At 54.5% G+C, this 27944-nt stretch overlaps 1 protein-coding gene across 3 annotated transcripts in view; it reads right to left on the bottom strand.

Moving 5' to 3' along the window:
* HIP1 (huntingtin interacting protein 1) overlaps positions 1-17549 on the bottom strand; it is a 52782-nt gene extending 35233 nt beyond the window's left edge. The window contains exon 1 of one of the 3 annotated variants that reach the window (XM_069873927.1): positions 17405-17549. In XM_069873927.1, the coding sequence (XP_069730028.1) occupies positions 17405-17521 (117 nt within the window). In that variant the 5' untranslated portion in view covers positions 17522-17549. Of the gene's footprint in view, positions 1-7277; positions 7335-17404 lie in introns of those variants that run through there. The other 2 variants (XM_069873928.1, XM_069873926.1) reach the window with 2 other exon arrangements.
* Between the last annotated feature and the right edge of the window lie 10395 nt (positions 17550-27944).

The following is a 27944-nucleotide window of genomic DNA, read 5'->3' as shown; positions in this document are numbered from 1 at the left end:
CTGGATCAGGGAGAGCAGGGAGAGGATGAAGGGGAATGGTTTTGAACTGAAAGAGGGGAGATTGAGATGAGATCTTAGGGAGAAATGCTTTGCTGTGAGGGTGGGGAGGCCCTGGCCCAGGTTGCCCAGAGCAGTGGTGGCTGCCCCATCCCTGGAGGGGTTCAAGGCCAGGTTGGATGGGGCTTGGAGCCCCTGATCCAGCGGGAGGTGTTCCTGCCCATGGCAGGGGGTGGGACTGGATGGGCTTTGAGCACACTTCCAACCCAAAGCATTCCATGATTCTATGACAAATGAAGCATTCCCGGGGTGCAGAACTGTACAATCCCAGGGGTCAGCCAGGCACGGCTGCCAGACCCCAGCCAGGGCACAGGCAGGGAGTCCAGCTCCATTATCCGTCCTGCCTTTACAGGAAGGTGCTTTGTTGTATTATCAATATACAGATTTTCTTAAAAAAAAGGCAGGGTTCAGGCTGCCGTTATTGATCGTTCGTTATTTTTAGCTCCTTGTTCAATCTATTGCTGTCGGTGTTACAGCAAATGCACGAGTCTGGTGGAACATCGCTCAGACAGCGCCTGTGGCCGGGGCTGGTCCAAGGTTAGTGGCTCTGCAAAGCCTCCGGGATTAAAAATGCAAGAGGGAAAGAGAGACACAGGATGAACATCATCCTTCCTGCTTGCTGCTTCACCCTCCTGCTGATGCTGCAAGGGGCAAGGTAGATCCTCCCATTCCAACCAAGAGCAGAAGAAACTCTCATTCCCCATGTGGTGTGGAGATCTAGGAAGCCACAGAAAGGATGACACCGAGCTAGGTGGTGCAGTCAACATGGCTGGAGGGAAGGGGAGGCATCCAGAGGGACCTGGACAGCCTGGAGGAGTGGCCCATGTGTACCTCATGAAGTTTAATCATGCCAAGGGCAAGGGTTGGGGTGATGGGTGGATGGATGGATGGATGGATAACAGCCCTGCAGAGAAGGACATGGGGGATACTGGCGGGTGACAAATGGGACATCAGCCTGCAATGGGTGCTTCCATCCCAGAAAGCCAAGCGTCTCTCAGTCAGCAGCCCCAGCAGCGTGGCCAGCAGCTCGAGGGAGGGGATGCTCCCCCTCCGCCCCACTCTCCTCACACCCCCAGTCTGGTGCCAGCTCAGGGGTCCTCAGAACGAGACACAGACCTGGCAGAGCAGCTCCAGAGGAGGCCACCAAAATGGTCCAGGGGCTGGAACCCCTCTGCTGGGGAGAACGGCTGCGAGAGTTGGGGTTGTGCAGCCTCGAGAAGAGGAGGCTGTGAGGACACCTCACTGCAGCCGCTTAGTGCTTAAAGAGGGGTGACAGGGAAGAGGGAGAGAGGCTTGTGACCATGGTCTGCAGGGACAGGACACAGGCAATGGCTTTAAACTGAATGAGGGTGGGGTTAGGATGGACACAGGGAGGAAATGTTTCACTGTAAGGGTAGGGAGGCCCTGGCCCAGGTTGCCCAGAGCAGTGGTGGCTGCCCCATCCCTGGAGGGGTTCAAGGCCAGGTTGGATGGCGCTTGGAGCCCCTGGTCCAGTGGGAAGTGTCCCTGCCCATGGCAGGGGTTTGGACTGGATGAACTTTTAGGTCCCTTCTCACCCGAACTACTCTGTAAGTCCATGATCCCATGAGGAAGGCACCACCTGAAGTCCTCAGTCCAAAGGACAGACTTTAGCAGCCGCAATAACAACCACACGTATGTAATTTGTGGCAGTGGGATGGAAACCTGCACGCTTAACCTCAGCTAGTATGTCCATGATCACTTGCTCATGACTTGCAGATCTCTTCTGTGTCCCCAGCAGCCCCATCTGTATGTGCAGATTATCTTGAAACCCTTCTTGACTCCAGCCGCGGCTCGGTCTTCCTCTCCACACTCTCAACGCGCCTCTGTAGTTACTCGCTTCCTTCTCGTAAGTCCAGAACCACTGAGATAAGCAAAATGCCCAGAGGAAGGAAACGGGGTTTGCCAAGGCCACCACTGCGCTACTGAGCTGTCAGCACTGTGTTCACCACTCCCATGTTTGCCACCTCGCTGCTCCCTGGGCTACAGAGCTCCTCTGTCCTCCACCTCCTTGCAAGTCCCCAGTGCCTACATGGATAAATGCCCCCAGCCTCTGTTCCTATCAACAGGGCAATTTACCTCCCGCAACGACCCCCAGCTCCACTTTGCAGCCCTGCATCAGTGCCATCAAGGACTCGGAGGGTGGTCAATAAAACACAGTTTCCTCCAGTCTCCTTTTGAAATCCCTAGGTTCTTCTCTAGAGGCTTCATCTATGGGAAGCTGGAAGCTTCACGTGGAGCATGGCTGGTGCCCATGGGGTTGGAGATGAAGCCATTCCGAAATACCTTCACCATCTGCCCTTCCTCCCTCTCCTAAAGTGCACAGAGCCCGCTCACCTCGGTTGTCTCCAAACCTCTGCCTTAAGTGACCTTCAAATTGCCCCATAAGAGGAATAGTTTTAAAAATCCACTTTTGTTTGTTCCTTGAATTGAGACCCAGTGGCAAGGCCACGTGTGTGGCGCTTCAGCTCAACAATCAGCCAGGACTTAGAATCATAGAATCTTAAAATCATTATGATTAGAAAAGCCCTCTAAGCTCATCCAGTCCAACTGTCAGCCAAACCCCACCGTGCCTGCTAAACCATGTCTCAAAGCACCACATCTACATGTTTTCTGAACCCCTCCAGGGATCGAGTCTCCCTCACTGCCCTGTGCAACCTCTTCCAATGCTTCACTGCTCTTTTAGCAAAGAAATTGGACTTGCCCACCCACCACCTAGGACCTTCTCACACCTTCTCCTGAGCTTTATTTCCATGCAAACCCAAAAGAGGGATGAGAAAGGGGCTGAGCGGATGCCCCTAGCAGATTTGCAATGCAGCCTTTAGCACCTACAACAAACCCTAAATGTGAACAGCTTCAGCACATCCGGATAAGAAACGAAGAACAAACTCATCTGAAATGCAACCACCTGATGCAATGGGTTGGGAAACACCACCGCAAATGTTCTCTCCGTGGCAGGACCCCATCCTCCAGCTGGGCGCTGCCTGCGGGCTGCCAACAGCGCCAGGCTTACGCCGAGCCGGCCTCTGCCTAACCAGCAGCGACCACAGTATTTATAGGAAATAGGCAACGTATTTACAGCCCCGGGAAAGTTTCCAGCTTGGAGGATGCTCCTATTTAAGCGCTTCGCAGGGAGAGGTTGGAGCAAAGCGGGTGATGCCAGCTCACAGCAATGCCACCTCCTCCTCCCAGTGCTCCCAGAGGGTTTTGCTCTCTGCAGAGTCGCAGCTCACTTTGCAGCTCTATCATCCCCCAGCCTGGCGCCTGAGATCTCTGTGCGCTTCCCCATCTCGTGGAAAGCTGCTTCCCAGAAGTGCCACCACACTGGGAGCTGTGGCTTTGCAGCCTGCGGTCTTGCAAAGGGGCTGCGAGCTCCTGTCCCTCCCACCAGACCCAGTGAAATCGAGGAACCTATTTTGGTTCAGGGTTAAAACAGTGGAGGAAGAGAACTCATTTCCACACGACAAATAAAAATGTCACAGCACAGATACCTCATAAAAACATGGGATGGTTTGGGTTGGAAGGGACCTTAGAGCCCATCCAGTTCCACCCCTGCCACTGGCAGGAACACCTCCCACTGGATCAAGAGCTCCAAGCCCCATCCAACCTGGCCTTGAACCCCTCCAGGGATGGGGCAGCCACCTCTGCTCTGGGCAACCTGGGCCAGGGCCTCCCCACCCTCACAGCAAAACATTTCTTCTAAGATCTCATCTCAATCTCCCCTCTTGCAGCTCAAACCCATTTCCCCTCATCCTCTCCCTGCCTTCCCTGATCCAGAGCCCCTCCCCAGCTTTCCTGGAGCCCTTTTCAGCTCTGGAAGCTGCTCTAAGGTCTCCTTCTCTTCTTCAGGCTGAGCAACCCCAACACTGTCAGCCTGTCCTCATATGGGAGGTTCTCCAGCCCACAGTTCATCTCCATGGCCTCCTCTGGACTCGCTCCAACAGTTCTGTCCTGGTACAGCTCTCGCTGTGCTCTTTTAAGAGCACTGTGCCAAGGTCCCCATCTTCAACTCCTCTGAATGTGCTTGCGGATGCTCCCCACTGCAGGTGATGCTCCCAGCTAGGAGCTCTGTGACTCTGCTGGGCTGTCAGCATCTGGCGTGCTGCCTGCTCACTGGGTGTGGAAAGTGCCTGGGGAGCACGCGGAGCCGGAGCAGGGATCTCTGCTGGGACACAGGGTGGAGCTCAAGGTGGAAAAAAACCCCAGCATATAAAGGAAACCGTGTTTCATGTGTTATTGCTGCTGGAATCGCAAGCATGATTCCACGCAAAAGGCTGCGAAATCCCTTCCCAAGATCTAAATATTAGTTTTTACTCATTTTCCTTGTACAAAAACAACCACTGCTGGCTGGGGTGTGGGCCAGCATGCCCTTCAGCTTAGCCATCCCAAGAAAAAAGGGTTGCACTGTCCTGTTCCTGCCAGCCCCAGCACCACAGCTGGAGAGGAACTGAGAGCATAAAATCCAGGTCTGGGTGTGGCAAACATGCCTGTGCCTCCTGGTAAGATGGAGAAAATGGATGCAAGGCACTTGGACTGGGACAGACAGTGGGAGGAAACCATCTCTGGTGTCAGTAGGAGATGCCCCTGTGCTGGAAGCCACTGGTGCCCCAGGTCTCACACATTTGTGATCCCACAGGGACACAGGCTGCGCTTGGAGGGCTGCATCCACCACCCCACTCCCTGCATCCTCTGGCCCCGCCAGCGGGACGATGCCTGCTCCACACTAGGATGGAGTTAGGGGGGCTGCACGGCTTGTCCCTATGGGTACGAGGAGCAGGGGAGCCCTGGATGCAGCCCGCAGGCAGCAGCACAGCCCCAGCGCAGGGCTGGAGAAGGAGGCAGGGCTCTCCAAGGGCTCTGCACCCTGAGGATGCCCTACCCTGACAGTATTCCAGAAGTGTTTGGTCAGTGCCCTCAGCCCCACGGTGTGAATGTTGGGCTTGTCCTGTGCAGGGACAGGAGCTGGACTTGAGGATACTTATGGGTCCCTTCCAACTCAGGACATTCTATGATTCTCTGATGCTGAGTTAAACAGAGCAGAGGGAAGGGCAGCTCCAGCATCTCCACATGGTCAGGAAACCAGAGGGTACAATCTGAGAGGAAAATATCTGCTCTTAAAAGCAAATCACAGGATCCGGAGTGTGCACGCTGCTATCGCTGCCAACCACCTCCTGCCCACCCAGTGCTGGGCGTGCATTGTTGGCAGCGGGGCACGCAGGACACCAAAAGGATGAGGTATCGGCTGCGAGAGACAGAATGTGTGCGCCTGCCTTGGTACTGACAGCTGAGTTGGGACTAACGTGCGAGCAGGCACCTCTTCCCAAACCAGCATCACCCCCATCTGTGACCCAGCACTCACAACAACAAATGAGCCACATGGAGCAACTCAATCCACTCTCCCAGAGATGGCAACAAGGAGTCCTTCTGGGCAGCAAAGCCCTGAAGTTTTCAAAGTACTTAAAATCAAACATCCTACTAAGCACAACCAATTTCATTCTTTTTCAGCAATTCAGCAGTGTCAGACGCTGCCAGGCCAGCCCAGCACAAGGGACCGTGGTCCTCAGCACCCCCAGGGCATCTTCCTGCAAGGGATACAATAGAATCATGGAATCACTAGGGCTTGAAAAGCCCTCTCAGCTCATCCAGTCCAACCATCAGCCCAACCACGCAGTGCCTGCTAAACCCTGTCCTGAAGTGCCACAGCCACATGTTTTTTGAACCCCTCCCGGGATGGAGACTGCACCACTGCCCTGGGCAGCCTCTGCCTTCACCACTCTGTCAGTAGAGAATTTTTTCCCAGTATCAAATCTAAACCTCCCCTGGCACAAGTCTTCCAATCTTTATGATTCCATGATTCTTTGATGGACACGGAGCCTGTGCCAACTCTCGGGGAGCAACAGAGCAGCTCTGCCTGTGCCCCTGCCCTGGCTTTGCAGTGAAACCCAAATCCCAGCTAATTTAAGGGGCTGAAAACCACAAGTTTTGTCAAACAAATTGTCTTCTCCTTTTTCTTTGGGTTTATTTGCATCCATGCAGCAGATGAAGCTTCACTTCCCTCCCAGTGGGCAGAAATCTTGATCCTTTGGTCTGAGCTCTTTGCTCCCCACCCAGTGGGTTTAACAAACACCTGATCACTCATCTCCCAGACGTGATGACTTTGTGTAGCTTTGGCCAACGCCACCAGCACACAGGGAGCTCTTCTGCCAACACAGCCCTGCCCGGGTGTGAAAGCCAGGGGGTACAGAAAATGCAAGCAGGACTGAGACCACATTCCCTGGGAAAGCATCTCTCAGAAGCTGAAGAGCTGGTGGGAGGGCACTGGGAATGAGGCGAAGGAGAAAGAAGACCCAAAGTGAGTGAAAAATAATGCAGGCGCTGGTTCCCAGCTCAGCCCCTGCAGCAGTGGGACTGTTCAAACTTGGACATCGTGGCTATAAAAACAATAAAAGTGGAATGCAGGAGCAGAGAGCAGCCCTATTTCTAGCTGCGACTCCTCCCTGCATGCTTGGCCTCCCAGACGACTCAGAAACTCAAGGCACTTCTTTCTGAGCTATAAAAAGACTTGGAGCAGGACTGCAAAGGCTGGGAAGACAAACAAGAGAGGAGCGTGTCCTCCTGTTGAGGCCAGGAGCATCAGGAGATGAATGAAGCCAGGAGATGGTCTTGCTCAACTCAGCTCCTCAGCTAACGTCACCTTCTGAGGTGTCGCCAAGGAAAGAGGTCTGTGGGGCACAGTAGAAACTCTAGGCTGGATCCCACTCACTGAAACTTTGGCTGTGCCATGTCCCAGGTCATCCCACCACCTCTCACCCCCGCTGCCTGAGAAGAAGAGGTGAAGATTCAGCTTCACACCATCCTGCATGTGACCCTCTCCAACTCTCACCCCAACACAAGCCTGGGTCCTCGCAGCAACAAGATGTTCTGGGCTTGTGGAGAGGCACAGGTACATCCACCAACATCTGCAACAGGTACCACACGGAGCAGAGACAGGACAGGAGGTGTTCCCTGGTATCACAGGGAAGAATGAGCCAAGCTGAGCTCCCTGCTCCCCAGGTTCCTGCTGAAGGGGTTAACAACCTCACCTGAAACCCGCTCCACGCATCCCAGCAGGACAGTCTGGTCCACGAAAGCTCCAGGTAACAGAATGAGACCACAAAACCAGCAAACCCAGGAACCTTTGCCCTCTCCGGACAAGTATTTACCTCCACAGAAGCAGCCAAACCTTGATGACTGTGCTGGAACATTGCATTCTCACTTGTTAAGTGCACAAAACCTTTCTGACTGGGAAAACACAAGGTCTCCACCAGGTCACAGCCTGGGAATGGCTCCACCAGAAGAGATGACTTCTTCAATGGCTTCATTCAATGCAGAAAGGGAACAGTTTTGAGCTGCAAGAGGGGAGATTGAGATGAGATCTCAGGAATAAATGTTTTGCTGTGAGAGTGGGGAGGCCCTGGCCCAGGTTGCCCAGAGCAGTGGTGGCTGCCCCATCCCTGGAGGGATTCAAAACCAGGCTGGATGGGGCTTGGAGCAAATGGATCCAGTGGGAAGGGATTGGAACTGGATGGGCTTTGACGTCCCTTCCAACCCAAGCCATTCCATGACTCTATGATTCTATGACTGCTGATCCTGGATGAACACTGCCTGGTGGGAGCTGTATCTCAGGATGTGCATCACTAGGACAGTGAGGTCTGCTGGTGAGGTCTCAGCACTGATGCCATCACCTTTTTTCTGGGCTCTTGAGGAGGAGGGACAATTCCTGGGTGTCCCCGCTGTTCTGGCACAAGTGCCTTGCATCACCATTTGTGCTTACGAAACCCTGTTTTCTTGTTCACTTCCATGAGAACACAATGACTGGAAACCACTGCTTCCCAGCCAGATCTGCTCATCGGAATAAAAAGCAATGCCACGCACTCTCTAGAGAGGACCAAGCTGCTGGTGTGGAATAAAAGAGACAAATGGTTCCAATAAAGAGCAAGTCGCAGCCTGGCCCTGCTGAGAGAAGCCTCCTCTCCCAAAGGGTCCCTGGGTTTGCTCCAACTCATCTCTTTTCTCCATGGTAAATATTTAACGTGCTCTCCTCAGCAGCAGCGCCTCACCTGCCGCTCACCTCTGGCAGCAGAATCCATGCAGGAATTGGGGCACTTGGCAAAGCAGGGAGGGTGGTGGAAAGTTGGACAATGACCACCAGACTTCAGGAGACTCAAGGGAAGAGAAACCCAGACACCAGCAGCCTTTGCTGCAGCGCCTGGGGCACCTGGACTAAAATCCCACCAGGAAGGGTCCAGGCTGATGCTGTCAGATTGGGATTTATTGCAATCCCATCAAGCTGGCCACAGTCAGACTGCGGAGAAAGAGCACATGAAACTATGAAAGACCTGGAATAAGGTGACCACAGCTTCAGCAACCTCATCTGCAAGCACACTTAACAGAGTTGTGTTTGCTCAACAGCCAAGAAACAGAGCTTTCTCCACCTCAAGACTCAAAGGATGGCAGATCTGGACAACTCAAGGCAACATGAATTTCATGACCAAGCCATAAGGAAAGCCTAGTAACCTCGCTGTGACCTGAAGAAAGCTGAACAAGCTCTAGAGCTCTCTGAACTCTTGGTGACACAGCTTTTGCAGTGACCGCGCTGAGGCTTTTTGCATTGGTGAGGACACCATTTGCACGTGTCCGCTTGTCTGAGCACCAAACTGGGACAACCGGCTAAAGGCAGGGCCAGAGGGGATAAGTGTGTCAAGTCCCACGGGAGCCCACGGGGTCTAAGACACAGCGAATGGACAGGCCTGTGCTGGGGACTGGGACCATCTGGAAGCACCTCAGTGCTGCATGGAAGATGGAGTTGGAGCACAGCCTGCTGCAGCGGCACGGCTGAGCCTGTCCTCGTGGTGCAACACCGATCAGCACCACAACCAACCTACACCATGTGGCAGACTTGCCAAAACGTCCTACCAGAGAAGGAACCAAAATTCTGTGGTTACAAAAGGAAGCTCCATGTGCTAAGACATGGTTTGAAACTGTACAGGGATGAGGTAAGATTGGACTTAGGGAGGAAATGTTTCATGCTGAGGGTGGGGAGGCCCTGGCCCAGGTTGCCCAGAGCAGTGGGGGCTGCCCCATTCCTGGAGAGGGTTCAAGGACAGGTTGGATGGAGCTTTGAGCAACCTGATCCTGTGGGAGGTGTCCCTGGCCACAGCATAGGGGTGGAATTGGATGGTCTTTAAAGTCCCTTCTGACACAAACCATTCCATGATTTTATGACTGAATCCACATGACCAGGAAGGGACACAACATGGACATGTACAACTAGCAGAGAACATGCACTCTCAGCAGGTCATGCTCCAAACCAAGGTGTCACAGCAAGTCATGCCTTATCTTCAGGCATTACAGGTCACCATCACGAGCCCTTCTTCCTCCAGGAGAGGAAAAAAATAACCCAAAGACAGAAGTGGATTCACGTAGAGCACAGAAAGATTGGGAGCAGAGGTGTTCAAGGCCAGGCTGGATGGGGCTTGGAGCCCCTGATCCAGTGGGAGGTGTCCCTGTCCATGGCAGAGGCGTGGAACTGGATGGGCTTTGAGGTCCCTTCCAACCCAAACCACTCTTTGGATCCACAATAAAAGATGAAATGTCTCTACAAGCCTTTGAGCAAGCAACTTCACCTTTCACATGTAGACCAGGGATCATTTACCTTCCAAAGTGATTAGCCCAGAACAGCACATGATGTATAATTAGCCGAGCCGTGGGCTGGGACTTGCACATCCGGGCTAAAATCCTGGCTGCGTGGCTGGGTTCTGCTGTCACCCGGGGAACAGCCTGTCCCCAGGAAGTTTTCTTGTTCGGCGACTGTGCAAAATAAATCAGCCAAGCTGGTGGCAGAGATTAGGGCCGGGCTCCAGCCCTTCCCCCAGCCCTTGTGCTGCTCTGTGACCCCCCTGGCTGCCCCTGTGTCCCAGCTGTCCCTGTGTGGGTCACCTCTGGGGGGAAGCAGGGAGGGACCAGATTCTTTTAGGAGAAAGGCATTCTAAGTGGATTCTCTACACTATGTCGAAGCGCTCAGTCCACTGGGGCTGAGCAACAGCACTGCCCAACGAGCCTCTTCTCCTGCTTGCACCGGGGGTCCCTGGGGCAGCCCTTCCCAGCCCTGCTCGCTCTGAGCCAATTACGTCTTTTAAACATAATTATCAATATTCATAGAATCATGGAATGGTTTGGGTTGGAAGGGATCTCAAAGCCCATCCAGTTCCAGGGATCTCAAAGCCCATCCCATGGGCAGGGACACCTCCCACTGGACCAGGGGCTCCAAGCCCCATCCAACCTGGCCTTGAACCCCTCCAGGGATGGGGCAGCCACCACTGCTCTGGGCAACCTGGGCCAGGGCCTCCCCTCGCTCCAAACAAAAACATTTCTCCCTAAGATCTCATCTCAATCTCCCCTCTTGCAGCTCAAAACCATTCCCCTTTTCCTCTCCCTGCCCTCCCTGATCCAGAGCCCCTCCCCAGCTCTTCTGGAGCCCCTTTCAGCACTGGAAGCTGCTCTAAGGTCTCCCTGCAGCTTTCTCACCTCAGTGTGTCCAGAGGAGGGCAATAAGGCTGGGGAAGGGTCTGGAAAACAAATCTTATGAGAGGCAGCTGAAGGACCTGGGGCTCTTTAGCTTGGAGAAGAGGAGGCTGAGGGGAGACCTCATCGCTCTCTGCAGCTCCTGGAAAGGAGGTTGTGGTGAGGAGAGTGCTGGGCTCTTCTCCCAAGTAAAAAATGATCAGACAAGAGGAAAGTGGCCTCAAGTTGCACCAGGGGAGGTTTAGAGTGGACATCAGGAACAATTTCTTTATGGAAAGAATGGTGAAGCCCTGGCAGAGGCTGCCCAGGGCAGTAGTGCAGTCTCCATCCCTGAAGGGGTTCAAAAAGTGTGTGGCTGTAGCACCTGGGGACATGGTTTAGCAGGCACGGGTGTTGGGCTTATGGTTGGACTGGATGAGCTTAGAGAGCTTTTCCAACTTTAATGCTCCTATGATCTTCAGTTTTTCAATCTTCAACTAAAATTGTCCCTCCTGCAGCTGCAGCCCCTTCACTTTGGTCTGTCCATGGGTTTTGCACCTGGAAGAGCAATGCTGGGATGAACCACCCCCTCCTCATGACCTTCCCCACCACTGTCCCCGAGCTCTGGACCTGCTGCTGGCACAGGGACCACGCTCTGGCCGGAGTCCTCCAAGCGGGAATGTGGTAAAATCAATTTACCTGGCTGGCTGCTTTTCCCCAGCTTTGCAGAAGGATGGAGTTAAATGGGATGGATTTCAGAGGGAAAGAGCCCCCATACTCCTTAGTACAGGACACCCATGGCAGCAGAGCCACTGAATTCCGACCACCTCAGCTCACATAGTTTATGCTGATCTGTGTTTAAAATGCTTCTTGAAGCCACCAGGGCAGCAAGGGCTGAGCAAGGGTGAAGGGATTTGGGGCAGCAACATCCTCCAGTATCCCTGCCGTCCCACTCAGCCTCTGGTGTGACCTGGGACAAAGCCCCCACTCATCACTTGGTGGTCCAAAGCCACCACATTCCAATCCAGAGCAGCCCCCTGGACTTGGAGGCAGATGCTCCCCACTTTCAGCCCCAAATCTATTCACCCCCCTGAGGCTCAGCCACTTCTGGAGTCCATCACCACATTAAAACACGGCATTATTGCTGTATATACTTAAACCAGATCCTCCCCTCCAGCTCAAATTGCACCAATGAGAAAAGCAGCCCCTAATCTGGGAAAAGAGAAACTATTTGCTTCTCCCCAGGGATGGAAATAAGTTTCTGAGAGGGACACATTGAAAAAAGACGAGATGACTCATTTCATCGTTGTGGAAGCTGTATTCAATCCCAAGCACCTCTAATTCCGATTAAAAGACAGGAGACTGAAAGCATGGGGGTTCACGCAGCACAAAGCACAGGAGCTCATTTTCCTGGAGATGAAAGAGCCAAGAATCAATTCTCAGTACCACCTACTCCCCTAGGATGGGCTCAGTTGCCTTCAGCCCTCGCTCCCTGCAGCCAGGAGCTATTTTTTCCTGTTCTTGCTAGTGTCAATATGTTTCTTTAAATATCTTTTCAGAGAGGCTATATATATACAGCCCCACTCGGGTGCTTTGAAAGGAGACTCATTTCCTGTGTAAGAACTGAAGTTCTTGGCAAAGCTGCCGGCGGCTGCAGCATCCGAACCACAAAAATTGTTTTTTTCAGTAGGCAAATGGTATTTCCTTCACGGCTGCGAGCCGGGGCTGCTCTGAACCCAGCGGGGCTGCTGGAGATAGGAGACCCAATGCTGTATTTCCAGTTATATAAGTGAGAGGGGAAGGGGTTAACTGCAGGAGCAGCAGCAGTCGGGCTGCAATGGTGCCCAAAGATCACAGAAACGTTTAGTTGGAAAAGTCCTTTGAGATCCTTGAGCCCAACTGTACCTGTCCACTACTAAAGCATCTCTGAGCACCTCATCCACCTGTTTTTTTAACCCCTCCAGGGATGGAGACTTTGCCAGTGCCTCTTTAGATAAAGAAATTTTTACTGATATCCAGTCTAACCCTCCCCTGGCACAACTTGAGGTCATTCCCTCTTGTCCTATCCCTTGTTACTTGGGAGAAGAGAGCAACACCCACCTCAGCACAACCTCCTTTCAGATGGCACAGCCCACGGCAGGGACCAGGATGGGCACAGAGCTGCTTTGGACCTGCACTTGGCTGTGAAAAATGTTGGTTCCCACATCAAAAGGTTTTGTTAACCAGCTCGGGGAAGGAAAAAAAGATATTGAATAATATCGAGCTGCTGGAGTGTGTCCAGAGAAGGGCAACGAGGCTGGGAAAGGTCTGGATAACAAGTCTTATGAAGAGTGGCTGAGGGAACTGGGGTTGTTCAGTCTGGAGAAGAGGAGGCTGAGCAGGAGACCTCATCACTCTCTGCAGCTCCTGGAAAGGAGGTTGTGGTGAGGTGGGTGCTGGTGAAGGGGAAGTGTCCTCAGAGTCCTAGCAGGATGTGTGGTGAGCTCCAGTCCTTGTTCCTGCCCCTGTGGCTGCTGGGTGGAAGGAAAGCAGTATGACTGTTGTCTTCTAGGCTTCAAAGACTCTCCTATATGTCCCCCTGCTCCAATGCCCTGGCCATGCTTCATCACAAGCCATCATGCATTCTCTGTACCCTGCAGAAGTCCTCCATCCTGCTGACTCCATTTTCACCCTCAAGATCTTGGCTCATCCAGCTGTTGTTGGTCTTTGCCAAACCAGCCAAGTGAGTTGGTGCAGAACAAGGCTCACGGCTTGGCACCACCATGACATGATGTCCACTGAGGACAACTGCAGAGAGGAGAAGGGGAGGGAGACCCAAGCATGGAAGATCCTAATGCACCAACCTGAGCAAGGTCTTCAGACCTTCCTTGTGGAGCTCTGATACCTGAACATGCTCCTCAATACAACGAGGAGAACTTGCAGGGGATGCAAATGTCAAACTCAGATACCACGTGAGATACAAAGATTTATCTCAATATATGACAAAATTTTCAGTTTTGGTGGTTTTCCTTCTCCCTTTGCTCTGTCCAATGATTTATTCTACTGAGGCAACATGTAGCTGTGAATCACATCAAGTGAAACACCAGCGAAAGGGAGAGAGTTGTTGAAACACTCGTCCCTTCCATGGCAGTGATGATGCACTCGGTAAGGACAGCAGAACTGCAGGATTTAGTGTCCTTCTTGCTCAACTTCCCACGAAAACTATCAGCACTGATGGCAAAGGAAAAGGGAAGCCCGTGGGTGTGTGCCCAAACCAGATGGCCCGATGCTTGTGGTTCTCCCTGAGCAGCTCTTGCCCAGCAGGCAGCAAGGACACGTGCAGGAGCACAGCGGCAGGGACACCATGTTGCAGCATCTCCTCAGGTTTCACACATTTGCATCACCAGGAAAACTGAGACACTCAGCCAACCGTGGGAGAAGAAAAGAGGCCACAGGGAAATGTATCCCCATTTGCTTCCACATCAACAGATGGACAGATTGTGTAATGAGATGACCACTATGAAAGCATCCCACCACCAGCTGCCCACCACCACAAAAGCACCCAACCACCAGAACACCCCACTACCCTGGTTGCCCAGAGCAGGGGTGGCTGCCCCATCCCTGGAGGGGTTCAAGGCCAGGTTGGATGGGGCTTGGAGCCCCTGATCCAGTGGGAGGTGTCCCTGCCCATGGCAGGGGTGGAACTGGCTGGGCCTTATGGTCTCTTCTGACCCAAACCATTCCATGATTCTATGAATCCCTGCATTTTAAAGGCAATTTAACAGATTCAACTTTTCTTAAGAAGAGTCACTTTCAAAAAAAGAAAACTCCAAAATCCCCAAACCCCACAACATTTCTATAAAAAAAACTCAGAAAGAAGAAGTTTGACAGAAACTGTGAATGACCAACGCGTGGCAGATCTGAGGGGTGGCTGGCAAGTTCCCGAAATCACAGAGAGAGAGAAAGAATGATGCAAAATAAGGGGGGTGGGGAATAAAAGAGTAAGAAAGGAAATTACACAGAGTTGAACCCACAGAAGGACAAGAAGACAGGTGGGGACTGAACTCCTAAGAACACATGTGGTGTCGTTTGCACATCAGGCAAGAATGGTTAAATCCAGGGAGCAGGAATGTGGCAGGTGGTATGAGGGCTCATGATGCTGCCAGTGTGGTGCTGGGTGCCGCGTGTGCCGCTCCTGTAGCCCAGTTGGCCGCTCGCTCCGGGTCTGCCCTTCCCAAGGGAGCAGCAGCTCTTGGGGAGCATGAGGGACCTTTGGGATCCCTTGGATCTTTGGGGATCCCATGGGACTTTTGGGGATAGCATGGGACCTTTGGGGATGCCATGGGACCTTTGGGGATGCCATGGGACCTTGCAGATGCTCTGGAGTCCTTTGCTGACACACAGGACCTGACAGGCAATTGCACGCATAAGCCAGTCCCAGTTCCACCTCTAGTGCAGTAAATAATTGATTTTAAGGTAATTTGAGCAAGGAACGTAAGAAGACTCCCTGGGCAGAATCTCACATCCAATCTCACATCCAACCTTGGATCCTCAGGTTTCTCTTTCTGAAAAAAACCCAAACAACCCTTAAAGTCAATCCTTAATTGCATCACACAGCCATCACCCTTGTGCCATTCCCAATCCGGTCTCACACAGGTCCTGCTCTGCCCTGCCATCCTTCTGGAGAAGCCGATCCCACTGTCCAGCTCCTCTGCCCCTCTCCTGCCTCGGTTTCCCTTCCTCTCCCACAGGAGGGCAGGATGGCACCGCTCTGCCTTGATTTTCCATCACTGGGCATGGAGATGGATCAAGCTCTCTGCAGCTCCTCCTGCTGCCACCCTCCCCACGGCTTGTCCAGGCGTTGTCCAAGCTGCTTCCAAACATGCCCTTTCCGCAAATTGTCACCTTTTCACCCCAAAGCATGCCTGGAGCAAGTGGAGCAAGGGTGGAGAGGGCACTAGTCTTGGCATGACGCTTGGCTCTGGCCACACTTGGAGGACAAACCCTGCCAGTAACCACAGCCAGCCCGGAGAAGCCCCACGGCCAAGGCCAGAGGGGAGCCCCTGCCCCAGGCACAGCTCCTTCAGCCTCACATTGCAAGAGAATGGCTCAGCTGCATCCTGAGAGACCGAGAGCAGCGAGTGGGAGCCTGTAGATGTCCCACCTCTCCCCTCCATGGGGACCCACTGTGCTCCTGGGCTGGGGAATGGCTCACCCACAGCCTGGAAGACCCAAGGCAGCAGGAGGAGACTGGAGGGGGGAATCCCCTCCTCTCCATGGGCCCCATAGAATCATAGAATCACTAGGCTGGAAAAGACCCACTGGGTCACTGAGCCCAACCATTCCCATCAATCACTAAACCACGTCCCTCACCACCTCATCCACCCGTCCCTTACACCCCTCCAGGGAAGGTGACACAACCTCCTCCCTGGGCAGCCTCTGCCAGTGCCCAATGACCCTTTCCGTGAAAAAGTTTTTCCTAATGTCCAGTCTGAACCTCCCCTGGTGGATCTTGAGGCCATTCCCTCTTGTCCTGTCCCCCGTCACTTGGGAGAAGAGCCCAGCTCCCTCCTCTCCACGACCTCCTTTCAGGGAGTTGTAGAGAGCAATAAGGTCTCCCCTCAGCCTCTTCTTCTCCAGGCTAAACACCCCCAGCTCTCTCAGCAGTTCCTCACAAGACTTGTTCTCCAGCCCCCTCACCAGGTTCATTGCTCTTCTCTGGACTCGCTCCAGAGCCTCAACATCCTTCTTGTGGTGAGGGGCCAGAACTGAACACAGGATTTGAGGAGCGGTCTCACCAGTGCCGAGTCCAGAGGGAGAAGAACCTCCCTGGACCTGCTGGCCACGCCGTTTCTGATCCAAGCCAAGATGCCATTGGCCTTCTTGGCCCCCTGGGCCACTGCTGGCTCATGGTCAGTCGCTGTCAACCAACACCCCCAGGTCCCTCTCCTCCAGGCAGTTTCCAGCCAGACTTCTCCTAGTCTGGAGCTGCTCAGGGTTGTTGTGCCCCAAGTGTGGGACCCGGCATTTGGCCTTGTTAAACCTCATGGCGTTGGTCTCAGCCCAGCGGTCCAGCCTGTTCAGATCCCTTTGGAGCTTCCCGACCCTCCAGCAGATCCACACTGCCATCCAGCTTAGTATTCATGCCCTCCTGGGTGGAGGAACGAGCCGGCCAGGGCCTGGAAGACCCAGGGCAGCATTGAGGCGCCTGGAGATGTCCCATCCCCTGCCCTCCATGGGGATCCAGTGGCTGAGGAATGGCCCGGACACAGCTAGGGGCACAGAGGGCAGTGAGGGGGAGCCCGGGGGGCGCCTCGACCTCTGTACTCCTGGGCGGGGCTGGGACGGCCCCACCCACCCGCCAAGCCCCGCCCACAACCAACCACAAAGATGCGAGGCCCCGCCCCCCAGGGCCACCCTGCCCAATCAGCCCTGCTCATGCAAATGAGGCCACGCCCACCCACACAAAAGCCCCGCCCACTTGTGCCAGCACGACTTAGGGTCAGCTCGGCTCAGCCCCGCCCACTCGAACTCAGCCCCGCCCACAGAAACAGCTCCATCCAATAAAAACGCCCCCAGGTACTGCTGGGCCCCGCCCACGTGCCATAGCCCCGCCCACCAGGCCAACTCCACCCAATGAAAACGGCTCCAAGTACCCATCGGGCTCCGCCTCCTCGGAGGCCCCGCCCACCTGAACAAGCCCCGCCCCCGGCAATAGCCCCGCCCCCGGCGGCGGCTTCCTCCAATGAGAACAGCTCAATGTACCTCGTAGCTCCGCCCCCCCCCCCCCTCCGCTGCCGTGCGCTACCTGGGCTCGCTCGAAGCCTTCCCGCTCCGCCTCGAGGCCGCCGCCGCCCGCCCGCCGCCCGAGCACCTTGGGCAGCGGGTTGGCCACCTGCTTCATGGAGCTGCTCACTCGGTCCATGGTCCTGCCGCCCCCGCTCCGGTCGCCGCTCCGGCCCCGCCGCTCCCTCGGCCGGCGCTCCGCTCGGCGCCGCCGGCCGGGCCGCGCGCCATTGGCCCGTCCCCGCCCCCACCAGGCCCCGCCCCCTCCGCGGCGACCCCGCCCCCGCCCCGCTCTCGCTCCCATTGGCCGCCATTCGCCCGAGCCGCGCTCTCATTGGTCCGCGGGGACGCCCCTCGCCCTTAGACCCGCCCCCAGCACGCGCAGCCCCGCCCCCGGGCCGCTGCTCGGCGCTGATTGGCCGCGGGTCGCGCCGCTCCGCGCCGGCTGCCCCGCCCCTGGCGCCCCCTGGCGGGGCCGAGCGAGCCCGGGGCCCGGGCCGAACCATAGAATCACAGAGTTTCTAGGTTGGAAAAGACCCATCGGATCATCAAGTCCAACCATTCCCATCAATCACTAACCCATGTCCCTCAGCACCACATCCACCCGTCCCTCAAACCCCTCCAGGGAAGGTGACTCAACCCCCTCCCTGGGCAGCCTCTGCCAGTACCCAGTGACCCTTTCCGTGAAAATTTTTTTCCTGATGTCCAGCCTAAACCTCCCCTGGTGGAGCTTGAGGCCATTCCCTCTCATCCTGTCACTCAGGAGAAGAGCCCAGCTCCCTCCTCTCCACAACCTCCTTTCAGGTAGTTGGAGAGAGCAATGAGGTCTCCCCTCAGCCTCCTCTTCTCCAGGCTAAACACCCCCAGCTCTCTCTGGACCCTGTGGGGCCCAACACATCCTCTCCCTCCAGCACGTCCGCGGCCGGGATGAGCTGCACACCCAGCATCCCGCCGTGCAGAGGCCTGTGGGGGGGATTCAGAGCTTCCCCACGCTCTTCGGGGCCAGGAAGAGGCCAGGGGTGTTCAGGTCTTCCCAGTCTGGCTTGGGTCAGGGAGGAGCAGGGAGGGGGATTCAGAGCCTCCCTGTCCTGCCCGGGACCAGGGAGCAGCAAGCAGCCGGATTCAGGACTTCCCTGTGCTTTTTGGGGCCAGGGAGGAGCAGGCAGGGGGATTCAGGGCTTCTCCATGCCCCTTGGGGCTACGGAGGAGCGGGCAGGGGGATGCAGGTTTTTGCTCCCCTGAGGACCTAGGGGATTGATGGCCAAGATCCTGTTCTGCACAACGGGATCCAGGCTCATGTCTCTTGTCAGAGAGATATTTCACTCATCAGATATTTGAACCTGATTTGTGCCTTCTCTCACCTTGGTGAATTGCTGGGCTGTGTCTGGCTCCTGTGGTTTTGACCTGGAATCCCATCACCCTCTGGGTGTGAATTCCCCACTGGGATCTTTGCCAGAACTGGAACATTGCTGCAAAACGTGGACAAATCAGGATTTTAGCAGAGACTGCGAGCTCTGCCTGCTCCCTGCTTAATCCCCAGCGATGGCCCAGGGGGCTGGGCTGTGGCTGTGCCAGCAGGACTCCTCCATCCTTGAAAGCAGCTCACACGCAGTCAGGGTCTTTGCTTCAGGTAGGGAATATCAATGAAAAACCATCGCACGCCTGCTGCTGCCAGGGGTGATGGGGCAATCTGGAAACATCTCTTTAGGATGTGGGTTGTCAGGAGCTCTTGTGTAAGCAATCCTCCCTGTATAACTCACTTGTGTGCCTTAGTTTGCAGCTGCAACGATTGCCACACAAGGACCCTCCGGTAGCTGCCCAGCAGGATGTGTGACCAGGCTCTTTGCATGATGGACCTCAGTCACCTCTGCACCTTGGGTATCGGATTCCCAGCTGATGGGAAATGGTCTACACTGTGCAGCAAGGCCATCTCCTCCCACCCTGGCTTGTCTCGCCTCCCTGTCTGCCTTCTCTCTAATGTGCTTTCTGGAAAGCTGCCTCCTTCCTTGGGGCTGGTCCCAGAGGAGGTTTAATGGGTTTAATTCAGCTGCTGTTGTGGTGAGGTGATTAATAATTGAAGAAATGAAGTCATTGCCGAATAGAGATGAAGGAAACCAAGAACAGAGGAAGGCATTTGACAAAGGATAGCAAGGTCCTTGTGATCTACCTAACTCTCCCACCCATTGCCTGGCTAAAAGCCTCCTGGTCCTGTGTGACCTCTCCAGTGTGAGGGCCTGGATCTGGGAGGGCTGGTCTTCAACCCCAAGCGAGGGACCACGAGGCATGTGTTATTGGCTCCTTCTTACGGAAGAGCAGAGTCACATCCTTCCATGACCAGGGCTGAGTGCCCGTTCTGGGACCTGATCTGGCCAACTGGGAGGCTGCAGCCAGGGCAGGAGCAGAAGCAGGTAGATGGAACAGACGGCATCTACCTGCTGTTCCTGCCGCCTCCAAGCTGGGCTGTCCACGATGGAGCCAGGAGCCAGTCCATGGGGAGCTGCTCAGACCACTCTGGGCTGGCCCAGTCCACCCAGTGGCTCTGCTCGATTGTGCTCTGGGGCTCTGGCCTAGGCTTGGCTGCTCTGCAGGGATTTGGGAGGCTGCTTTCTGGTGGGAGAGGGTGCCTGGCTTTTAGGCAGGTTGAGAGCTGCTCTGGAAGTGGGGAAGGCACAGGGCTGTTCCTGTGTGTGAGCTGTTCTCCTGCCTCAGGTTCCATGGGGAGGTGATGGAGAAGGACAGAGGAAAGGTGGGTTGGGCACTCCTCTTACCCAGCAGATCCTTACTGAAAGCCATGGCTGGGTTTCAGCTGCTTGGTTGCTCTGTGCTCTTCTCGCTCCTGTCCAAGAGGCTGAACTGTAGCCTGGAGGCAGAGTGAGGGGAGAACTTGGCACAGGGATGTCTGACCTGTGTGGGGACAGAAACTGGCTTCCCCGATGCCACCCACCCTGGTGGAGCTGCTTTCATATTTCTGGACAAGAGACCTTGGGCTTGGACTGTGCAGCATGGTCACCTTTCTTGCTTTCAGTAGCTGGGTTGTCTGCACCCAAATATCTTCTGCAGGATGGAGACTATGGGTCTGGTGTCTCCTAGGACATGGAGAGGATGGCGTGTTCCCTCTGTGCTTCCCTTCAGCAGCCTAGTGCTCAGCAGCATGTGACACCCATCAAGCGGTGGCTCAGGTGGGGCAGTAGGGACCGGAGCTGGTCCTTCTCCCCACTGCAGAGTCCCACAGGGCAGCCTCCCCTTGCTCCTCCTGTGCTCCAAGGCTCCTGCTGCTCCCTCTCTGCCAGGACATTGCTTCTCAGGTTGATCTCAACCCAAAGGACCTGCAAGCAAAGGGGAAGGAGGAATGGCAGGAGAGGAGCCAGAAGGGACTGCAGAGGCTGTGGGCCCTGGCTGGGGTGAGGGATGCTCTTCTCCCAGGGGCTGGGAGCTGAAAGCTCCCTTTCCACCTCCTCTTCCCAGCCAGGGCTGGGGAGTCCTAGGGTGCTGCAGCAATGCTCCTCACCCTCCCATGGCCTCACCCAGGCTCAGGGAGAGCACAGATGCCCCTTGTTTCTGCAAGAACATAGAAGCACAGAGAGCACCACAGTCCTTCCTCTGTTACCCTGCTGGCTGTGCCAGCGCAGGCGGGCACAGGGCTCTCTTTTTCCTCACTGGGGGTGAGCTCCAAAATGGATCCTTTTCAGTCACCCCTTTAGACACCCCAAGACACAATCTCCTGATCCCAGCAGAGGACAATCCGTGCCTCGAGGGCACAGCTCCTGGAAAGCCATGCTGCAGCAGGGCGGTGGCTGTGATGAGCCTTCCACAAATTCAACCCTGCAACCACAAATTCAACCCTGTCCTGATGTCAGGGCTGTTTGCTCACACCCTGGGGGCAAATACTTAAAGGGGACTTAAAGGAAAGCTGGGGAGGGGCTCTTGACCAGGGAGTGCAGGGATAGGATGAGGGGGAAGGATTTTGAGCTGCAAGAGGGGAGATTGAGATGAGATTTTAGGGAGGAATGTTTTGCTGTGAGGGTGGGGAGACCCTGGCCCAGGTTGCCCAGAGCAGTGGTGGCTGCCCCATCCCTGGAGGGGTTCAAGGCCAGGTTGGATGGGGCTTGGAGCCCCTGATTCAGTGGCAGGTGTGCCTACCCGTGGCAGGGGGTGGAACTGGATGGGATTTGAGGTCCCTTCCGACCTGAACCATTCTATGATTCTAAAGTGCCCACCTGGTGCAGGGAGAGGACAGGCTCTCGGGTGCAGAGTGCTGGTCCAGCCACGGCAGGAGGGTCCTTGGTAGAGCAAAGAACGCTTTGGGGAACACAGTGCACCAAGAGAAGCTTGTAGGGGGTGTGTGTTTCATCTTTTGGTCTTGTGTATTGACTGCTTTGATCAAACCAGCTGATGCTGAGTCCTTGTCTGCCTCTGCTGCCAAAGAGCCCCTGGCCTGCTACATGGAGTGATCAGTGGCCAAGGGAAGGGACAGTCCTGGTGCAGGAGGGCCGGTTCCAACCAAGGAGACCACGAGAGGCAGAGCAGCTGATTGGAAGGGCCCAGGGAGAGGGTTTTGGAGAGGAAGGCTTAGCTAAGGAGTGTGAGGGCTCCATGGGGCCCTTGCTTCTGTCCTGGTGTGTTCTCTGCACCAAAGCCTCAGCAACTGTCTCCGCTTGTCGAGAAATTCAAAAGCAAAGCTGAGCATAGTTCCCAGCTGGAGCTACAGGACAGGACCTGAGCCCAGCCGTGGGCTGCATTGCTGCCGGGGTGAGAAACTTGCTCCAGAGCAGTTTCTCTTTCCCTGGAGCTGCGAAGTGTTTGCCATCTGCTGGAGAGCTTCCCCACTGCATGGGCTGCAGGTCCAGCTGAAGTCCAGCACAGAGCCCTAGGGTGACCACCTGGCTGCTGTGCCAGGAGCACTCGCAGGTCTGCAGGAGGAAGAAATAATTTGCCAGTTACACCCTCTCAAGAAGATTTGGATTAGGTTTTTTTGTTGGGAGCTGGTAAGATTCTCCAGGGCAAGACTTGATGGCAATAAGGGATTTATCTGTTCACTGGTTCATGTGCTGAGTGACGAGTATGGGTTCTCCAGCAAGTTTTGGAGACATATGAGCAACTTAAGAGGAAGCTTTTGCCTCATTTCAGTGGGAGTGTAGAAGGCAATTTCTGTGACCAGAGAGTGGTAGAGCTCATTGTTCTTTAGAGGAGAAGGAGGAAGAACAGAAACTCAAGGAATTTCAAGAGCAAAACTTCTAATAAACTTGGGGATCTGCAGTGTGTGATCTCAGGGGAACCAACGCTAAAGACAAAATGACTTAAGGCAGGCTAGTGTTTTCTTGGACAAAAGGTATGGAAGATAATGGCTCAGGTGATCCTAATGTAGGATCACAGGCAGGAAATGTAGTAGAGGACCAGGCTCCGCCTGCCTGCCGGGAAAGATGCAAGAGGGGACACTGAGATGAGATCTTATGGAGAAATGTTTTGCTGTGAGGGTGGGGAGGCCCTGGCCCAGGTTGCCCAGAGCAGGGGTGGCTGCCCCATCCCTGGAGAGGTTCAAGGCCAGGTTGGATGGGGCTTGGAGCCCCTGATCCAGTGGGGTGGGACTGAATGGCCTTTAAGGTCCTTTCTGACCCAAACCATTTTGTGGTTCTATGACTCACAGATGTCAGAGGTACTGCCGTCTGAAGACAACAGGAGGCAGCCTTTGCAAGTACAAAGTGCCCTGTTGTGCAAGTGCTGGGAAATGCCACATCCGTGGTGTGTCAAAGCTGCCACTCAAATGGTTTTGCTCTTAGTTTCTCTGAACCTTCGTGGCTGTAGCTGAAGCAGTCACACCGTGCTGAAGCTGCTGAGCAGACCCTGCTCTGCTCCAGGCAGGTTGGTGCTCAGTGCTGAGGGCATCTTCAGGGAAACAAGAGTGTGTGTGGCTGCAATTTGGCAAAGGCAGCCTGTGCCTGTCCTTGGAAGGACCACCTAATTTCTGGGAAGTCCATCCTGACACGACACTTGGCCACCTCCCACTCCTTGGGCTCTTGGTCCAAAAGTGGGGCTTGTCTAGGGGTCCCAAATTTGTCTGGGAATATTGCACCAGCTGCAGCAATGTCCTTCTGCCTCGCCGTGCGTAGAAACGGCTGGTGTCTTCCTGCTGGCATTTACCAAAAATATTTTTGTGGAGGCACATCCTAGGATATAAATGTCAGTCCAGAGATTTCAATACAGTTTCACAAGCTACAGTATAGATCTTGCCGTCCTGTAGGACCAGCTTTTCTGGGGAATCAAATTTGAGCAGTCTCAGAGGATGTAGACTAAGGGTCCATCTCGCTCAATGATGTGGCCTCAACAAACCCCTTGAAGAGAAAGACAACTATTTGTGGTGCCTCCCTCGAGTGCATTCCCAGCCTCCAACCATTCCCAGTCTACAAATCTCCTTGAACTTATCTCTTAGGAATCCAAGCCCTGGCTCAGACACTTCCTTGTGATCTCTGTGTCCCCTGGCAAGGAGCTCCTTGTATGGTTTTCAGCTACAAATGGGGAGATTGAGATGAGATCTTATGGAGAAATGCTTTGCTGTGAGGGTGGGGAGGCCCTGGCCCGGGTTGCCCAGAGCAGTGGTGGCTGCCCCATTCCTGGAGGGGTTCAAGGCCAGGTTGGATGGGGCTTGGAGCTCCTGATCCAGTGGGAGGTGTCCCTGCCCATGGCAGGGGAGTGGAACTGAATGGGCTTTGAGACCCCTTCCAACCCAACCTACTCTATCACGTGAAAAGTTCCCATCTTCTGTTCATTTTGAACCTGGCCCTTGGCAGCTTTGCATTTGATGGTCCATGATTCTTGCTCTCCGAGAGACATTAAATAATAACTATTTGACCCTCTTTGTCGGCCAATCATAATTTTGTAGACTTCAGTTCCCATGCTGGAAAATCTCTGTCCCTCTGAAAACACCTCTTCACATCTGAGAACTTGCTTGTTTGTCTTGCAACTGCACTACCCTGTGATCACTGACCTCATGGCCTTGAACCCCTCCAGGGATGGGGCAGCCACCCCTGCTCTGGGCAACCTGGGCCAGGGCCTCCCCACCCTCACAGAAAAACATTTCTGCCTAAGATCTCATCTCAATCTCCTCTCTTGCAGCTCAAAACTGGTCTCCTTGTCCTCTCCCTGCCCTCCTTGATCCAGAGCCCCTCCCCAGCTTTCCTGGAGCCCCTTTCAGCCCTGGAAGCTGCTCTAAGGTCTTCCCACAGCCTTCTCTTCTCCAGGCTGAACAATTCTGACTCTCTCAGCCTGGCCTCGTACAAGAGGTTCTCCAGCCCTCAGATCATCTCCATGGCCCTTCTCTGGCCTCGCTCCAACAGCTCCATGTCCTCCCTGTGCTGAGGACTCCAGAACTGGGCACCGGGCTCCAGGTGGGTCTCACAGAGCAGAGCAGAGGGGCAGAATCCCCTCCCTCCCTGCTGGTCCCTCTGCTTTGGATGCAGCCCAGGACACGGTTGGTTTCTGGGCTGTGAGCACATGTTGCCAGCTCATGTTGAGCCCAGTCACTCTCCCAGTCATTCTCTGTTTCCAGCTCGTTTTCTCCCAGTTAAAACCAGAGTTTCCCATATTAGCGATGTGGCAGCTCCCAGCGACACTGTGATAATGCAGTCCCCTAGATGTGACTCCAACCTAAGATTGTGTGTGGTGGAGCAGGCTGCCTTCAGGGCTAAGAAAAGACCTCCTCCTGCATCCCAAATTTGTTCTGGTGGTGAATCCAAAGATGTGTGGTTTCAATCAAAAGCTGAAATGCACCATAAGGCAGAGGCTTTACAGATGCCATAAATAGCTTCTGTTTAGGATGGATGATATGGAGGAGGCTTTAGAAATCAAAATATTTAGAGATTTGCATTATTTGTCTTGGCAGGAAACAGCAGCCAAGACTGAAATACAAAATCTTTGTTCAAGGAATTAAGAAAAACAGTGAATAGGGGGAGCAACAGAGGTATCAAAACGTCCAAGAATTCCTTTTGCAATGAATGGAAGCAGGAAACACAACCTGGTGTGTCTGAAAGGAGGGAGAATTCACTGAAAATGTCTAGGCATGCTTATATTCCTGAGAGAAAACATTGATTTTTCAGAATAAGGCTTGACATTTCTCTCAAAGCCATATTTAAATATTGCAAGAACATCCAGAACATTCAGCTCAAAAGCAGCTCCAGGCTGGACTGTGTTGGTGTGAACTGCATCAGCGAGGATGGCTCCAGCTCATTCCCCAGCCTGTTTTCCTCCTCTCAGTTTTATTCTAGTCCCTGAGTGATGTGTAATAGGAATGTTAACATCGGTCAGAATGAGGAACCATAGAATCACACAATGGTTTGGGTTGGAAGGGACATCAAAGCCCATCCAGTCCCATCCCTGCCATGGGCAGGAACACCTCTCACTGGATCAGGGGCTCCAAGCCCCATCCAACCTGGCCTTGAACCCCTCCAGGGATGGGGCAGCCACCACTGCTCTGGGCAACCTGGGCCAGGGCCTCCCCACCCTCACAGCAAAACATTTCTCCATAAGATCTCATCTCAGTGTCCCCTCTTGCATCTGTGAGGTCCAACCCATCCTGAGGGCCAGCAACGCTCTTTGCCAGCGGGATTCCTGGAATCCCACGGTAACGGTGCAGGGCAGGGCTGTGTTGGCGTATGAGGCCATGGGTGACAGACCTCGCATGGGTTCCTGGGGACCCCTGGGTGCTGTGGAGGGAGGAAAAGGCGCTCAGGCAGGTCCCAGTGCTCTGGGCCAGGAGAGTCCATGGTCTGTATTCCCTGGCTCTGCCTTTCTAAGTGACCGGAGCCTTTTGATGCTGCTGGTGGTGGGATTTCCTCGTGTCACTCAAGAGGCACTTGAAACGCTCACGGTGATGCAGCATTCCCAGTGCTCCCAGCAGTGCTGGTGATGCAGAGTTCCCAGTGCTCCCAGCTGCGTTCCCAGTGCTCCCAGCAGAGCTGGTGGTGCAGTGTTCCCAGTGCTCCCAACCCACCTTACTGCTGTCCCCTCCCTGCTCCCTCATGCCAAGGTCCCCTCTCCTCTCTCCTCTCCGGTGGCCCTGGGGCGGCTGCACAGGAGGAGGCAGCGGGGTTTGTGTTCCCAGCTGTGGGGAGGGGTGCAGGGCACTAGCTGCCCCGGGCAGGCTCCTTGCTTCCACCGCGTCCCAATCCCGGCATGGGGAGCAGCAGGACAGGAGCCCTTTGGGTGCCCAGGTGGGTACAGGGATCAGGGCCTCACATCCCATCATCAGCGAGAAACCAGAGCCAGGTTCTGCCAAGGAATTGCTTGTGGTCTGACAGGTGGGAAATAGCTCTGGAGGAGAAGCTCATAATGAAACTCGCATTAAAATGGCATCAGCTGGGGGTGCCAGGGGTGCTGGGATCAGCACAGCCCAGCTGGGGTCAAAAACCCTCTCCAGACAAAGAGGCCTAAGCTTTTCTTCAAGGCAGCCTCACATTTCCCTGTTTTTTTTGATCCAGTTTCACTGCCAAAACTTGTGGATGGGAGTATGCGGCATTGTCCCTCTGCTCATCCCTGACACTGTCACCCTGCTTGACCTGGCTTGGATCAGCCGTGGCAGCAGGAGCAGGATAGGGATTGTCCCCCTGCACTCAGCGCTGGTGAGGCGGCGTCTTGAATCCTGGGTTTAGCTTTGGGCTCCTCTCTCCAAGAAGGACCTTGATGGGCTGGGTGTCCCTGCCCATGGCAGCAGGTGGAATGGGATGGGCTTTGACGTCCCTTCCTACTCAAGCCATTCTATGATTCTATGTGACTCTAGGCAAGAGATCCTTTTAGTAATCATCTGAGTTGTTACTTCTAGGTTTCCTTTGTTCAGGGGAAAGGAAAAGAGAAGTCATATCCTGTCCTCTGTCATTTCATGCCATATCATTATATAATATGTCACGTCAGGGCACTACTCTCCACGTGGCTCTGGCCACTTCCCTCCACGGAACTGCACGGCACCCTTGGCACTGCACTTTTTCCATCATGCCGCGCTGTGTGGCAATGTTTCCGGTGTGTTTCCATCCTCACTCACTGTCTCTATAAAGCAGGATGAACTCCGGGATCTTGTGTCAAGCACAGCAAGGTGTGGGCCACTGCAGCAGCTCAGCCTCACTCCTGCAATTTATCTCCACCCAGCAGGACCATGAAGACCTCCACAGCTGCCCTTCCTATCCTTTTTGTGGCTGTCCTCTGCTACCAGGTCTCCTCTTCTCCAAGTGAGTCCAAACTCTCTTTTCTGAGGAGCTCTCTCCTCTTTCTTTGTGCTGTAGTAATGCGTGGCAGCTCTTTCTCCTGAACATTTGCTGTGAGAAAGGAGAATTGTGTCTTGCTGCTACTCTTTGGAATCCTGAGGGCAAGACGGATGGGAGCCCACAGTGGAAGCAGCAGCTCTTTTAATGGGCATCTTCTGGTCTTCTAGCCATGCTTCTCCCCACTGGCACTTTTCCTGCTCTGGTTTAATCAGAAAACTTAACTTCTTTTCCAGATTCTGTGAACTTTTCTGGTCCCTGCTGTGTCCAATACAGCACCAAACCGTTTCCCCTGAGCCGTGTGGTGATGTATGAGTA

This window comes from Phaenicophaeus curvirostris, chromosome 21 (assembly GCF_032191515.1).
Source record: "Phaenicophaeus curvirostris isolate KB17595 chromosome 21, BPBGC_Pcur_1.0, whole genome shotgun sequence".
Classification (NCBI taxonomy): domain Eukaryota; kingdom Metazoa; phylum Chordata; class Aves; order Cuculiformes; family Cuculidae; genus Phaenicophaeus; species Phaenicophaeus curvirostris.
Note: the sequence above shows the minus strand (reverse complement) of the source record. Positions and strands in the feature narration are given on the sequence as shown.